Genomic DNA, 16,160 nt, shown 5'->3' with positions numbered 1-16,160 from the left:
AAATCGATGGGCAATCCAGTATGAGGAGCCGTGTATAATGCAGAAATAAATGATACAGCATGAGGTACAAACAAATGATTCTTCCTTTAATATGTGGTGTCATATCATAGACAACATTTATCAAAGTTTTACTTCATAATTCTAGATTACATTCAGGGGATGTCGATACCCAAACTGATGTCATTATGTAGTGATCTGAAACGTTCCTCCAGCAGAGGAATAGTAGCAAAAAATAAAAAAAAAAGGCTTTTGCATGGTGGGATCCTGAACTTAGCTGCTGATTGAGTATTGAACCAAGTTATAAACATGGGTTTTTAAAGGGAGAATTTGCTAATAACCACTAGGATAGATTTTTGTCGAAGATGTTTCAGCACCTTGGAAGGCCCTTGGGCATGTAGAGCGATTGATATAATCATAGGGCATCTATACACATGCTCCGGGAGGGGCGTGCTTTAATTAGAGAGGCTCTGAAAGCTGCTCTAATTCAAGTGCCTGCAGCGTCACGTGTATTTAGTGCCCTACAGTTCAAACTGGCAGCAGCAGGAGCACTTTAACTAAACCAGAGCAGAGGTCTAGTATGTGTATAGGTGCCCGTAGAGAAATACGGCTGGAAGGGACTTCAGCAGGTCATCGAGTCCAACCAGGGAGCAAACCAGCAGCCTTGGTGTTACTAGCCCCACGCTCTAAAAGCATTTAAAGTGATTTGACCCTTCTTGAGTTCCTCGGGACTCCGAAAAGCCGGGCTGCAATTAAACCAGTGCTCTGGGAGGCTGGACGGTTTGTGATTTATAGTGGGATACTCCAGTTCTCTGTTTAAACATCCGATGGAAAATGCGGGGCCGTATCCTCAGCTCGCGTGAACAGGAGCGATTCCATCCATCGTGACGCTGCTATAGCTTATTGCACGAGCTGAATTTCCAACACGTGCACAGAGCCCCTGGCAGTATTTGGGGCTTGTGAGTTTGCCTGTAATTGCAGAGACTTATCTCAACTGGAGAATTGAGGTTGTGTTAAAAAACGAATCTTGCTAGCCAAGAGGATGAATGTTATTTTGCAGATTGGGGGCATCCTTCCATCTACACTGTCTGCTGAGTGATAGCCCCCACTCCCAGTAGGTAGCCTGGAGATCTCCAATCCACTTTCTGGCCAGGCCCAACTCCATTTAGGTCGTGAAAGTGGAGCCCGAAGTGGGCATTCAGACTCCAGCGCCTGAGAAGTTCAGGCTGTTCGCCATTTTAATGAACCAGATTTTGGAGGCATTTGATTGTGTGAGCTGCGCAGGAATAAAAGTAGAGGCGGATTTGCTCATTAGGCAGCTTTAGACTTTAAACATCTGTTAGTATTTCACAAAATGCAACAGATGACAAAATTTGCTCCAAGTGTTTTCCTCCTGCAACAGCGCCTAATTTAAATTAAATCTTTATTTTCATTCTATACAATTTTTTTTATTAGCTACAAAAGCTCTTAGGCCAAAGCTCAAGAGCAGACCAAATCCCTGCTGGAAGTCTTTGTTAGGGAGAAGCTACCTTAATTTAAATCTTCTTTACTGTAGTTTTTCCCCCCCTTATGAACAGATGAATATTTTATAGCTGTTGTGACTTAATTTTTTGTTAACTACAGCAAATTTATAATTCATCAAATTCCCAAGTACTTTGCTTCTGACCTCTGACCCCTCATTCATCTCCTCTTAGCCCTGCCCTGGCTTTTTCACTGACAGAAATTAATGGTCAATAAAGACACCCTGACGTTGGCAGTTACAATGATGAATGTTTCATATGGCCTGGTCTTATTATGACCCACTCTTTGAGGAAGATCGAGCCATTTTTCAAGCAATCCATTAAAACAAAAAGAGGAGGGAGAAGGAAATTATTTTATATTTCATGCATTTTAAATAGCGCTTGGGTAACGGAGCTCACTGTATGGCTATACTGAAAATTTCATCTGCATGATATTAGACAGGGGATGTTTTTGCTTTTTTTTTTCCCCCTAGCCCCAGACTTTTTTTTAAATAGACCTGCTTCAAATAAGGAGCACGTACAGTATTCATAGATTCATAGATTCATAGATGTTAGGGTCGGAAGGGACATCAATAGATCATCGAATCCGACCCCCTGCATAAGCAGGAAAGAGTGCTGGGTCTAGATGACCCCAGCTAGATACTCATCTAACCTCCTCTTGAAGACCCCCAGGGTAGGGGAGAGCACCACCTCCCTTGGGAGCCCGTTCCAGACCTTGGCCACTCGAACTGGGAAGAAGTTCTTCCTAATGTCCAATCTAAATCTGCTCTCTGCTAGCTTGTGGCCATTGTTTCTTGTAACCCCCGGGGGTGCCTTGGTGAATAAATCCTCACCAATTCCCTTCTGTGCCCCCGTGATGAACTTATAGGCAGCCGCAAGGTCGCCTCTCAACCTTCTCTTGCGGAGGCTGAAGAGGTCCAGGTTCTCTAGTCTCTCCTCGTAGAGCTTGGTCTGCAGGCCCTTAACCATACGAGTGGCCCTTCTCTGGACCCTCTCCAGATTATCCACATCCTTCTTGAAGTGTGGCGCCCAGAATTGCACGCAGTACTCCAACTGCGGTCTGACCAACGCATTGTTTGCTTGTTTCCTACAAAGTTCGAATGCAATCTCTTTAGGACCATAGGGGAGGAGGGTGGAAGGGACCTCAGGAGGTCACACCTAGTCCAACCTCTGCTCCAAGCAGGACCAGCCCCAGCTACATCATCCCAGCCAGGGCTCTGTCTAGCTGGGTCTTAAACACCTCTAAGGATGGAGAGCCCACCACCTCTCTGGGTTGCCTGTCTCAGTGCTTCACCACCCTCCTAGTGAAAGAGTTTTTCCTAATATCCAACCTCAACTTCCCTTGCTGCAACTGGAGCCCATTGCTCCTTGTCCTGTCATCTGCCCCCACTGAGACCAGCCCAGCTCCATCCTTTTTGCAACCCCCTGCAGGGAGGTGAAGGCTGCTATTCAATCCCCCTTGGTCTTCTCTTCTGAAGACTCAATAAACCCAGTTCCCTCAGCCTCTCCTCGAGCCTTGTGCTGCAGCCCCCAAACCGTTTCCATTGTCCTCCTCCGCAGGACACTTTCTTTAGTTAGTTTGTAAAACAAAATAGAGGCACTAAATGCATTAGGGTGAGGGGATAACTCATCCAACTCCTTTCCTCTTAAGTTTCTCCGCTGAAAACAGGGGGAACATGAACTTTGCAGCCAGAGATGTACGTTCAGACTTATAAATAGGCTGCCGTTCCTCACGCAGAGTTGCTCTAGCAGTTCAAAGTATGATTTAAAATTGGCAAAATTGGTCTACGAGCCTGAGAGAATTCAGTGCCCAGCTCCGTTGTGCTTCCCTGAAAAGCCCAGCCTGTATTTATTCAAGCCCCGGTACTCTACGTATATAATAGATAAGACTCTACGTGACACTGTTGGGGAACGCCACGCTTGGTTTAAATCCTGCTGCTGGTCAATGGTGCATCAGTGCAACAACTGAGGAGCCGAAGTGAGGGACACCAGAGTCACTTGAAACCACAAGAAGCATCTCAACTACACAAGAGTGCAATGCTTCCCATTTGACCACGAGATTGACTATTTCCACCGGGTCTTAATGACTCCATTGGGCACAACTACCAGTATGGGACCCCCTCTGCCGCTCCAGACTACCTGTTCACACTCACGATACGTGGCTCCTGAAACACCAGCACTGTTGTTACTAGTACTTTAATCATTGCTGGTTTCTCTGCTAAACCCTAATTTGAGAAAACGGTCACAAACTTAAGGGCGAGGTTGCATTTAAGATGATAGGACATGGCATACTCCTAAAGTACATGTTTCAAAGCTACCCTGTAGATGCATGGGTTCAAGCACTCATTTAAGAGCAACCATGACATTTTGCCAGTCAAGCACTTTTTCTCTGACCCCTTTGCACAGGTCCTGTGATTTCCCAATGCCAGGGGACTATTTGGTTCATGTAACTTGTATCTTTTACCTTTATTTATCCGTGTCTTCTTAGGGACGGGGGACTTGGATGGAGTCAGTCCTTGCTTTTTCCTCGGTGTCGCACTTGGCCCCCTCTGGGCTTTAGCCATGAGAAAACACACAGAGGAGAGAGGTTTTAGAGAGCGAGAACTGACTGGTGAACACGACTGCTTTTGCTTATGTCTTAAGCCCTGGAAAATTAATGTAGATGTGATATCCCTAACGGGCTGCTGCAACCTGCTTTTCATTGCTAACTACATCTCTGGATTATAGACATAACGAGTTTACCTTGACTATTCATTATTGTGCTTATATAGAAGGATGGTGCTATAGAATATGAATTTTCTAGGAAAAAGGACTTCTTTGCCCTATTTATGATGGTTTTTAACTAGCCGGAGAGGCTTTCTGTGCTGTGAAACCACCTCCTGCTTCTCAGCACATGTCCAACAAAAGGCAGAACCTCTGACCAAGCCCAGGTGACTAACAGCTTGGACTCCAGTGTTCGCTGTCACATGCACATGCTATTTGGGCAGTATTTTGGCTCATCCACCCAAATGTATATTGTAGAATATATGGAAATATCTGAAAAAACCCCACCCTTACTTAATGCAGTGTTACCCTCCTGGCAGCACCCACCTGGACTGTAGTTGTAATCCCTCCAGCATTCAGTGTCCATGAACTTTGCCACTTGTGATCTTTCAGTCTCTTTTCCGGGCAGGAACTGAGCAGCTTTCAGATCCACCGCACTAAACCCTAGAGGAACAGAAACCTTAGACTTGGTCAGAGAGAAGGGCAAGCACCTTTGCCAGCAGCGAGCGGTAGGGTTGATGCACGTGTAAAAAGTAGAAGCCAATTTGAAGCAATGCACTAGTCCTTTGAAGCAGTTTAAACTCTGGTCAGACAGACTCCCTGACACTGGGGTTTTGCCCCAGGATAGGTGAGGGCATTATGCTTGTGATAAAAGACTGCTGTTGCTGTTGTCGATTGAGAGAGGGGCCTTTTGTGATGTGGATGTGTGCCCAGAGGGAACTGGAAATCATTGCTGAACTGACCACCAAACCACCCTGGCAGGAAAGGTTGCCTGGCCAAGACTTATGGGAAACAGGAACGTGGAGATATCTAAGCAGGGCTCGTGGTAGAGGTGATATCTTTTATTAAACCAACTAGATTTTTCAAAAAAAATTCTTAAATTGCAAGCTTTCGAGCACAAACATGAACTTTCATTTCAACCCAGGAGAACTTTTACAATCTTTTCTCCTATGCCTGAAGAAGGCTGCTTGCAATTAAATCATTTTGTTTTTGCAAAAATCTAGTTGGTCTGATAAAGATATCACCTCTACCACGAGTCCTGATTCCTTTTGCCTCTAGACCAGCACAGCCTGGATACCTGAGATATCTAATCGTGAGTAATGGTGTTGATTCCTCCTCTCTCACTGAGCGAATCTTTGTGTTATATTAGACAAGTAATACTTTTAATGTAATCTTTTTTGTAGTATTGCTGATTATTTTTTGCCAGTGCTATGTTTCCATTTTCAGCGTGTTTTCCCTAGTGTGATGCAGCCCTAGCCCCCATTAGCTGAAATGACAGCCAGGCTGATGGACTGGACTTAGTAGCAAGCGTGCCTGTGTCGCTGGTCAGGTCAGCCCATCAGTGCCTCTTCAGAAACCACAGATTTTGCATTGTTTTAAGCCAGGGCTATGGTTACAACTGTGTTCGCAGCACTTTGGGCTCAACAGCAGCAGAAAAGCAGGCTGAGAGCCTGATGCTTCAGCACCGTGCTAGCTCTAGCGAACAGACTGACATCCTTGGTCATACATGCTGAGCTACACAACTGCTTTAAATCGCCCGTTGTGCCTCTCCATGCTGCTGGGCTACTGTTTCTCATGTCTGGCTTGAATCGCTTCTCGTGCTTACTATCTTGCAAATGTCGTGCACAGTATGCAGGGAAGGCAGACTGGCTCCTTCATGCTGGCGGGGAGGTCAAAGGGATAATAAAATGGATGGAGACCTTGAAACCAGTCCAAGTGCACCTCCTGCCTTAAGACGCATCAACAGACTTTCAATAGCGGCAACTAAATAAGCCATTTCTTTTGAGAGCAAACCTGCAACCCCAAACCTGCAACCCCAAGGAGAGGAATAAATGGGGCAACTTCACTGACTTCTCTGTGTGTTGGTGCAGTAAAAGGGGGCTCCTGTTTATGTGGAAAGAGGGAAGGAAACCTGGGGCTGTGGGAGAAGGGTGGATTTTTGTGACGTTGGAAAAGGGCACTCAGGAGGAGGATTGCTGAGCAGACGGTGGGGTGGTGGTTGATTCTCGGTGACTAGTGCAAGCAAGTTATCACAAGTGTAGCTGGCCAAGGGGATGCTTGCACGGCGGCGTGGTGTGGCGTGGCAGTCGGGAGGCTGCAACCATCCCAGCAACAGCACGTGGTGCTGGCGGGTCCGTGTCATTTATAGCGGCCAAAGCCAGGCCTCCTTGTAAACGGAGCTGTTGCAAGACCCCTGGGGAAAGGCACCGACTCATGCCTAGCACCTGCCATGCAGCGGGCTGCAAGTGCAGCCCAGGACAACAAGGGTTACTGACCTCTGTAGACTGGGGCTGCGGGAGCAGCTGCCACTTTGCGAACCTTTCTTTTCAGCGGCCGTCCGTGCAGCAGGTCCCCGGCGTAGACGGCGCTTGGCTGCTCATGCTCCTGGGTCAGAGCTCGGTGCCGCTGCCTCTGCTTCCGGATCCTCTCTTTGAGTTGCTGCAGCTTTCCAGCATGGGATTTTTTCCTCGGCCCCTCCAGCTCTGGAGCAGCCGGACTCTTGCTTTGGGAGACGGAGGGTGTGGCAGGCTGGTGTGCCCTGTCCAAAGAAGCATCTCTCCAGATTGCACCTGGGCCAGCTGAGAACTGACGGACGCATGCAGGGGACCGGGGTGGGGAGCCAGGAGCACTCCCCCTCGGTCTCGTGAGGCTCTGCCAGCTTCTCTCTTCCTGGTCACTGACGCTGTCCCGAGTCCTGGGTGCACATGGACTCCACGGGGCAGACCACGTCCTGGCTGCGGCGGTGACGCCTCCGACCTCCGCTGTATCGGGGCTGCATGTCGCAGAGTGGGACTTCCCCCTGCAAGGAAGAGGAATCATTTAGGTGGACCCATGTCTTGCATCGTGGCTTTCAAAGAACAGGGGGAAAAACACTTGCATGGGTTTTCCCTGCCTTTTAGAGAAAGGGGAAAATAGATGTAGGGCCCTTGGGAATGGCAAATGTCAGCCAACATGCTAGTGAGGGGCTTGACGGTAGTTTAACTAAGAGGTTAGATGATGGATTTGTATAGGATGATTGGGATAGCAATGATCCTGCCTCAGGCAGGGGGTTGAACTAGATGACCCTTGGAGGTCTCTTCCAACCTGGCTTCTCTATGATTTTCTTTGATGTAAATGCCAATTGGGGTTTCTAGAGCACCCTCCTGGGAGGGTCTCCAGGCTCCACCGTGATCTTCCTGCCCACGTAACCACCTTCCCTGTGTGGCAGGAGGGGAGGGAGGGAATGAGGCAGAAAGAAGTGAAGTGAGTTGCTCAAGGTCTTGCCACAGGCTTGTTTCAGCGCCAGGCAGGAAACCCCGATGTCCTGACAGCACATTCGGCTCCGAGCACTCAGTGACGCTCGCTCTCGTTTGTTCAGCCGGAAGAGGAACAAAGCTGCAGCCCCGGAGCAAAAGAGGACTCTCCGTTGGGTGCTAGCAGTGTTGGGTCTCTGACATGCTGACCGCTGTCGAAGCAAAGGTTGGAGCTGCGGTCTGGCTTTTGATCGGAGTCGGTCATCCAAAAAAACACCGGCTAGTTACCCACGAGGTAGGTGTTCCTGTCACCGCGCTGTACCTGCTGCACGGACTGCTCCCGCTACGCTCGCCTTCGCTGGAAACAGATCTGTCTCGGCGGGTCTGGCTTCCTGTAACACAGTGGCATTAAGTCAGTAAAGGGCTGGCGTTGTCTGAAGTTCAGGTCCGGCTGGAGGGACTGCCACGGACTTCCATGACTGCCTCCTCCAAGGCACTGACCCTATAACAGGCCGGTCTGGCCTTGGCGCAGGCCCCGTGGTTCGGAGTTAGGGTTGTTTCTACCAACTTCATTTTTCATGGGGCATCCCCAGCCACTCGGGCTGCTAGCCCGTCCTAAAGCCAGTGCTACCCCGCGTTGAACGTGAGTGCTAGTCAAGCTAGCTCGATTTCGGTTTGCATGCATCCCACACGACACCGTGCTTAAATTATGCTGCCCGCCACTGGGCTGCATGCGTATTAGACTGGTGCCACTTAAGCCACAGGACTGCATTTCAATCCCTATTCCCCTCCCTCTTTCTCCTTGGAGCTTTGAGACCAAAATAAATTTGTCTGCAAACGCTGTAACCTTAGACCAACACGGCTACAACCAAAACCCTATGGGAAGGCAAAACCTCAGCAAAGCATCCATTTCCTTGCAGCAGCTTAGCTCCCCATGCATCTCTCATTTCCTTATTAACAAGACAAGGACCCCAGGCAAGGTTAAGCTATCTCCATGGGAATGGTGCAAAGCCGTGGTGCTCGGGGAAGAAATAACCTCCATAAATATCCCCCAGTTGTCAGCTTGAAGGGTTTGCTGCAACGAACCTGCACTTAGGAAAACAAATATTCAGCAAATGTGGAAATAAAAAAACTCTGTTCCTGGCCTGCGTGCTCGAGAGGTCGGGCAAACTTCCTGCTTCGTTCCTCGTTCCTTTTTGACTCCTAGGGAATCTTTCTGAAACGCGCTGCCAAACAGCGTATGGTTTTTACTTTTTACGTACATGATGTCCACGCAAAACCCCCAGCTCTAGCAAAGTGGACGGCTTTTACCTTGATTTCATAGACATTAGGGCTGGAAGGGACCTCGGGAGAGCATCGATTAATGCAGCAGCGAGTTGAAATGAATAGATGGACTAGCCACGGGATAGTCAGGCGGCTTGTGTGTCGTAAAACCCTATGGGCAATACAGTAGCTGTCTTAAGGAGCAAACGCATGCTCCTACAGCATGGGCAGCCCTGAGTAGCTAGTTGTTTGCCACCGACATCAGCCAGCCATTGCCCTTTTGTTCCCCCAGCCCCCTTCCCAGCGCAGGTCCCCACTCCCAGCATCATCTCACCAGTAAATGGAAAGTCACCAGGGCTCCTTTCGTGCCATAGTCTTCTCCGGGCTTGCCAAGTGTTGGCGTAACTCTGTTCCCCATGACTAAACTTGTTTTCAATTCTCTGGAGCTGTAAAAGGGCAGATTTCCTTTTTAATAGGGGCATATGCTGCATTTCTCGAACCTTTTTTTTTTTTTCTGTGGCATATGCTGGTTCTGACTGTTCAGTCCTAGCTGCTCGGCGTGCGTAAACACTGGCAGGTCTGGGCACGTTAAACCTGGTATGCTCTTACAGTTGGGAGGAATGTTGTTGATGGGAAAGACGAGAGGCAGAACTAACTCGTTCTTCATCATTTGCACTTCTAACGAGTTCGAACGTTTTCACCGGACTTCTATTCTTGTCTAGAAATGCGTCGACAGAAGCCAATAAACACCCATCCCACGCCAAGGCCCTGCAGATGCAACTACATTTCTCGGGCATGCAGTTTGAAAGGAGTCGATGGGACTAGAGCAGTGGTTTACAATCCTTTTTTATTATTATTTGTGGACCCCTAGAAAATTGCAGGCCCCTTTTCATTGTAAGTGTGGGTATTCGCGCACTGTTGATCGATCGTAGTCCTCTTTCACGGACCCCTTAGACATAGTCTGTGGACACCCAGGGGTCCGGACCACTGTGCTGGAGGAAGACGGGCACGATTTCAGGGATCTAGGCCTTTCCTGCTCCTATCCATGCTCTCATCCTGCTCTTAGGGCAGAAAGGAGGTATCTGATGAAATCCCCATTGAAGTGAACGGGAGTTTGGTCATGGACTTTGGGGGCAGGATGCCAGCCCCAGTTCAGGCAAAGCCTTTATTTTAATCAGTCACTATTTGTATTTGAGAGCTTTCTGCAAACCTCACTTACCACATCCTTAGCTTGGTGAAAGCTCTTCCAAGCTGAAGCCACATCTAGGGAGAAGACAGAGATGAAAATAAGGCTACGACATGTGCAATGTTTCTCCTCCCAAGAGCTGGTCTCCCCCTGCGGATAACTGGAAAAGTATGGGGTGGGCCAGTACTCTTTTGTAAGCTTATGCACGGGAGCTTGTCCCAGTCACTGCTCTGCTCGCCCGCCTGGGTTTATACCTCATGTGTCAGTCTCACCTCCATCCTTGGTAAAGTCTTTGAAAAAATTATCAAGGCTCACATTTGCGACAGCCCGGCAGGGCAAATTATGCTGAGGGGAAACCAGCACGGGTTCGTGGCGGGCAGATCGTGCCTGACCAACCTAGCCTCTTTCTATGACCAGGTTACGAAACGCCTGGACACAGGAGGAGGGGTGGATGTCGTATACTTAGACTTCAGGAAGGCCTTCGATACGGTATCCCACCCCATACTGGTGAACAAGTTAAGAGGCTGTGACTTGGATGGCTACACAGTCCGGTGGGTGGCGAATTGGCTGGAGGGCCGCACCCAGAGAGTCGTGGTGGATGGGTCGGTCTCGACCTGGAAGGGTGTGGGCAGTGGGGTCCCGCAGGGCTCGGTCCTTGGACCAATACTCTTTAATGTCTTCATCAGTGACTTGGACGAGGGAGTGAAATGTACTCTGTCCAAGTTTGCAGATGACACAAAGCTATGGGGAGAAGTGGACATGCCGGAGGGCAGGGAACAGCTGCAGGCAGACCTGGACAGGTTGGACAAGTGGGCAGAAAACAACAGGATGCAGTTCAACAAGGAGAAGTGCAGGGTGCTGCACCTAGGGAGGAAAAATGTCCAGCACACCTACAGCCTAGGGAATGACCTGCTGGGTGGCACGGAGGTGGAAAGGGATCTTGGAGTCCTAGTGGACTCCAAGTTGAACATGAGCCGGCAGTGTGACGAAGCCATCAGAAAAGCCAATGGCACTTTATCGTGCATCAGCAGATGCATGACAAATAGGTCCAGGGAGGTGATACTTCCCCTCTATCGGGCGCTGGTCAGACCGCAGTTGGAGTACTGTGTGCAATTCTGGGCACCACACTTCAAGAGGGATGTGGATAACCTGGAGAGGGTCCAGAGAAGGGCAGCTTGTATGGTCAAGGGCCTGCAGACCAAGCCCTACGAGGAGAGACTAGAGAAACTGGACCTCTTCAGCCTCCGCAAGAGAAGGGTGAGGCGCAACCTTGTGGCTGCCTATAAGTTCATCACGGGGGCACAGAAGGGAATTGGCGAGGATTTATTCACCAAGGCGCCCCCGGCGGTTACAAGAAACAATGGCCACAAGCTAGCAGAGAGCAGATTTAGACTGGACATAAAGAAGAACTTCTTCACAGTTCGAGTGGCCAAGGTCTGGAACGGGCTCCCAAGGGAGGTGGTGCTCTCCCCTACCCTGGGGGTCTTCAAGAGGAGGTTCGATGGGCATCTGGCTGGGGTCATCTAGACCCAGCACGCTTTCCTGCTTATGCAGGGGGTCGGACTCGATGATCTATTGAGGTCCCTTCCGACCCTAACATCTATGAATCTATGAATCTCATCTAATACTATCAGGCTTCAGTGCCATTGTCTCCACTCAGATTTATGGCTTGCTTTAGCTCTCCCAAGAATGCGCCTCACCTGTACGTGAAAAGGAGCAGGGATTGAGAAGAGCTGCTTTGACAACCTCCTATTTTTGTTTGTCAGGCAGTACTTATCCCAACTAAAAACACTCACTAGAGAAGAGTACAAGAACCCAGAGTCTTCCTTCAGGCTGCAAAAATTGCTGGTTTAAAAAGAAAAATAGGGAGAGTCTTTCACTCCTTTGAATCTATCATCCAAATCCATCTACCACTTACCCGTCGGAGTGGCTGATTCTTCATTTGCAAAGCTGCTTGCTTTCCAAGCCATGCCGCAGCTCGGGCTAGGTCGAGTCGGAGCGATCTTGAAACTGCTTCACGAGCTGGAGTATGGATGGATGTTACCAAGTGGCTTCGGATAGGCAGGAAAGTCTTTCCCTTGCTGGCGGTTACTGATCACTGGTAACCACCCGGTCCTGCTCGGGACAGAGAGGTAGTCAGGGCAGGGCATATTTATACCCTACTCATCTCTGATTTAGTTAGCCTGTAAGCTTTTGTAAGCGGTGGCTTACGAAACCTGTCGGCATCTGGCAAAGCAAGACCGCGCCTCTGATTTAGCTAGTCTGTAAGGTGCAACTCGACCCCACCTTCTGCCGGTGGCAGAGCAGCAATTAGAGCCTGGACCCCGGCCGCTTGCTCCGAAGCAGGGGCGTTGGGGGAAGACCGGCCCCAAAGAACCAGCTTACCTTGTTCTTTGCCAGCGACATCGGTCAGGGTCGTAATGACCCCGGGGTTGGGGACAGCGTCATGGGCCTCCCGCCTAGCTGTGCTGGGGCATGCTCTTGCAAAAGGCACCATTTCTCCCCGGCCAAGCAGGGAGACGGTCCTGCCAAAGGGCTGGAGTATCTCTCTAACAGATGAACCTCAGTGCCCCCAGCCCCGGGGGGGGTGGGGAGGGAAGAGATCCCGTTGCAAAGCCCCCACTCTTCTGCTCTAAATAGGTCCAGCTTGCATCTCTGTGCTGAGCTCAAGCGTCACCGCGCACAGGCACCCGGCTGCAAGGGTGTAAAACTAAAGGGAAGGTGAACCGCAAGTCACTCCCCCAGGGCGCCAGGAAGAGCGGGAGAGGCCGGAGCCGAGCAGGGAACACACCTTTGTTTGAGCTCTTTGTTCGGGGGCCAGGAGTGACAGCACAATGCCAGGCTGTTGCCCAAGCGAGGGGCCTGGGCAAGGATTTCAGCCTGCAAACACATGGCAGAGGGCCAAGGGCTCTGGGTGGAAGGCAGAGCCCCCCTGCAGGGATGGGATCTCAGCTGGGCAGTGGTCCGAGAGGTGTTTTTTTTGATCGACAGAAAAAAACGGTGCTGAGGCCGCGCAGCATCTGGGCACCCAACCCCCAGCTCGAGGGACAGGGGACTGCAGGCACGTGAGAGCCCAGGGGAGCTCCCACCTGCAGCCCTGGACAGAGAAAGCAAAGGGATGCTTGACCCCGGTCCCCACACGGGGAATGGGGACGCGATAGGCAGCCAAGGTGAAGCAAGAAGCGATGGCTGGGAGTCGAGAGGGGAGTAAAGCACAAATTTGTTCACGGGAGAGGATAATTAATCCTGGGGGTCAGGTACCAGGGGATTCCCCATTTACTTTAACTCGGAGGATAAATTGTTTGTCTCTGGTCCAAGCCCAGATACCGGACCTGAAGCAGGAGCGAATGCCGGGGAGTCCTGGAGCCCCTGCTGGCAATCGGGGAAGAGGAGGGCCGTGCGGCCGAAGGGTCTTTGCCGCAGGAGCGGGCTGCAAAGATCCTCTTTGGCCGCGCTCCTAAGGGGCATCGGATCCTACCTGCTCCTTCCTCCCTCTCTGCGACTAGCGCGATTTGTCCGTGCCGGGGTCGGCCACGTGCTCCAAACCCCCTTCTAATGAATAACAAGCCCCCATCCTACATCCAGGCTCCCCTCCACTTTTCTGCAGGGGCTTTTTCTCCTATGTCCAATCCTTTCCTTGGTGGTTTCCAGCAGGACCAGCTCTGGATCCTGTGCAGGATGCTGGCGGCGTCCCTCTCGCTCTTAGAGACACGTGGCGTGGGTCAGAGTCTCGGCTTTTATCTGGGAAGGAAATAGCAAGTTATCAAACCGGGGCCGCGAGGAGGAGCTTCACAGGGTGCACCCCCCGGGCTCAGATATCAGGATGTAATTAAAAAAAAAAGGCATCTTGCTCACTTTGGTGGATTTTTCTATTCTCAGTGTTTATTTCTAAGCTGCTGGGTGCGAGGAGTTGGCCTCTGGCTTGTGTGCTTGTCTCCTTCCTTTTTCTTTCCTGAGTCTGGCAATCCTGGGGTCACGGTCGATGTTATTTATTTCTTATCGTACTTTATGGAGGAGCCAGAGTATGCACATACGTGCCAGTACATAGCACACGCTTTTATGAGCTGCAGCTGCCGTGTGACGGGCAGAGAGCGCTCAGCCGACGGCAGGTGGCACACTCGGCCTGCCGGAGGGGAAGCAGGCAAGTGGCTACAGGCAGAGGCAAAGCAGAGAGGTGAGCTGCTGATGGCCATCGCAAGCTGAAGGCCCCCGTGATCGAGTTCCTGGCATTTTCTCCTTGTGCAATGATCCATTCCCATGCAATGTATAGATAACTGTTGGAGGGAAGATGCTGAACTCTGGAATAATATGGGAACCACCACAGTTGGGACGAGACCAGACTGCAAGTGATGGAGGGGACCGAAAGCTCAAAGTGGGGGCTGAAGTGAGGGATCCCAGGGGAGACAGTGCTCCCTGCTCCTAAGAGGGGTCTGGACAGCCAGCAGGGGTTTTTTTGTAAAAAAAAATGGCTTTATGTATATAAAAGTGTATGTGTATATAAAAATCCATACACACTTCTGGTCACTGATCATCCCACCATAGAAACCCGCGCACCCATTACAATATACGCACCTGCTGAATGGTGCTCCCGTGCACCTGTCTGCAAGGCATCATCTCCCTCGCAAGCCTCTTAGTCCTGTCCCCGAATACGGGGTTTAAAACTCAGTTCATTCGCTGTCTGGGCAGCCAGCAGGTGCTACCTGGAGAAATGCAGATGCATGCATGGGGGAAGGACTGGAGAAGGCCCCAGTGTATGCAAAACCTCCCTGCCTCGCGTCCTCTATCGGGGCGGGCGAGCAAGCATCTTGGCCAGTGCCGAGACGGCACGCTCCAGTTAACCAAAGGAGACGCTGCAAGGGGGGAATGCCTCCTTCCCTACCCTTCACCCTACATCCCTTCCAGAAGCAGAGAGGAAGTCGCTTCCCTTCTGCTGATTCCTGCTCCACCGCTCTGCTGCCACAGTCCCTGCCGGGTGCTATGGGCTGTGCAACAATCCCATGGCTGCTGGGGATCGGACGGAGATGGGGCCACCCATCGCACCACTTCTCAGCTGGCTGCAACTGTAGAGGAGTGAACAGTTGATAGGGAACACTTCTTTTTCTTTTTATATTTTTATGAATTCATTGTAAGTCGGTTTTTGTTCACAAGTTGTCCACAAACAGCTTCAGATTTGCCTTTCGGAGTTACTAGTCTACAGTATTTGCAGCTAATTTTGGGATCTGCATTTTGCAACCACCTCCCTCGTTCAGAGTGTTTCCTATCTCGGTGCGTGCTAGAGCTTGATGATTGATTATTGGAGTTATACTGTACCACCCAGAGGCTCCCACCGCCCTGGGCAAGGAGACATGCAAGGGCCTGGTATCGATGGACCCAGCTCAGGAAGTCTAACTCTCTCCAGGCATGACAAACTGGAACAAATGAGGAAGCAGTTAGAATCGGGGCTGTTATTACCATCAGCACACCATGGGTATGCGAGAGATCACGTGGTGTTTGTTCCTGTTTGACTACACGATTCTTCGACTTGGCTCTCCTAGGAGCCTTGCCTCTCACAAACAACCTCTAATAAACTTTAAATGTTCTCTTTCCTTGGATGTTTCTGCCAATACACACGTGTATACACCTGGAAAACACCAGCAGAAGGGTGTGTGCGTGTGAGGAGCAGGGGGGATATCAAGTAATCAAGCAAAGCTTGGTGCAAACCTTTTCTCCCCTTTAACGTAGCAGTGCTCAGCTCCTGCATCGTGGGTGCATTTCAACGAGCGACGCAGAGAGGATGGCTCTGTAGGCCCCCCAGGAACTGCTTTCCAGAAGCTGCTGTACAACAATTTCTTTAGCTTTTGGTTTCAATTTGGTTCTTGCTTCTGTTTTTATTCCCTCAACTATTTGCTTATGTTTTAAAGTACCACCAGATGTGCGTTTGGAAATGGTGTGCCAGCCCTGTAGAGCTCTTACGTCCTCTGAAAAGCCCTCCAGATGTTGACACACAATCCTTTCATGTAGGTGGAGCCCTGTGGTCTCTGCAACTGGGTTGGAAAAGAAACTGCTGCGTCTCGTCCACATCTCTTAGTCCAGACCCTCCGATCCCAGCTATTTTGCCATGCGAAGGCTAACCCAGCAAAGACTTCCCAAGCTGCAGATCACAGCTATGGACTGGCAGCCCCAAGCCGGTGCTTTGGCCTCATTAGATGTTGCATTGCT

The 16,160-nt window shown here is 50.4% G+C and overlaps 1 protein-coding gene across 2 annotated transcripts in view; it reads right to left on the bottom strand.

Moving 5' to 3' along the window:
* The window catches only part of CCDC187 (coiled-coil domain containing 187), a 55,615-nt gene extending 41,623 nt beyond the window's left edge, over window positions 1-13,992 (bottom strand). Inside the window, exons 1-9 of one of the 2 annotated variants that reach the window (XM_019475878.2) lie at window positions 13,818-13,992; window positions 13,441-13,703; window positions 11,881-12,077; window positions 9,996-10,039; window positions 9,111-9,222; window positions 7,836-7,905; window positions 6,557-7,080; window positions 4,608-4,724; window positions 3,982-4,071 (exon numbers count right to left, since the gene is read on the bottom strand). In XM_019475878.2, coding sequence (XP_019331423.2) covers window positions 3,982-4,071; window positions 4,608-4,724; window positions 6,557-7,080; window positions 7,836-7,905; window positions 9,111-9,222; window positions 9,996-10,039; window positions 11,881-11,932 — 1,009 coding nt within the window. In that variant the 5' untranslated portion in view covers window positions 11,933-12,077; window positions 13,441-13,703; window positions 13,818-13,992. The other variant, XM_059715678.1, reaches the window with a different exon arrangement.
* Window positions 13,993-16,160: the final 2,168 nt, after the last annotated feature.

The sequence above is a fragment of the Alligator mississippiensis genome, chromosome 12 (assembly GCF_030867095.1).
Source record: "Alligator mississippiensis isolate rAllMis1 chromosome 12, rAllMis1, whole genome shotgun sequence".
NCBI classification, from domain to species: Eukaryota; Metazoa; Chordata; order Crocodylia; family Alligatoridae; genus Alligator; species Alligator mississippiensis.
The sequence above is the reverse complement of the archived record's forward strand: the minus strand, read 5'-3'. Positions and strand labels throughout refer to the sequence as shown.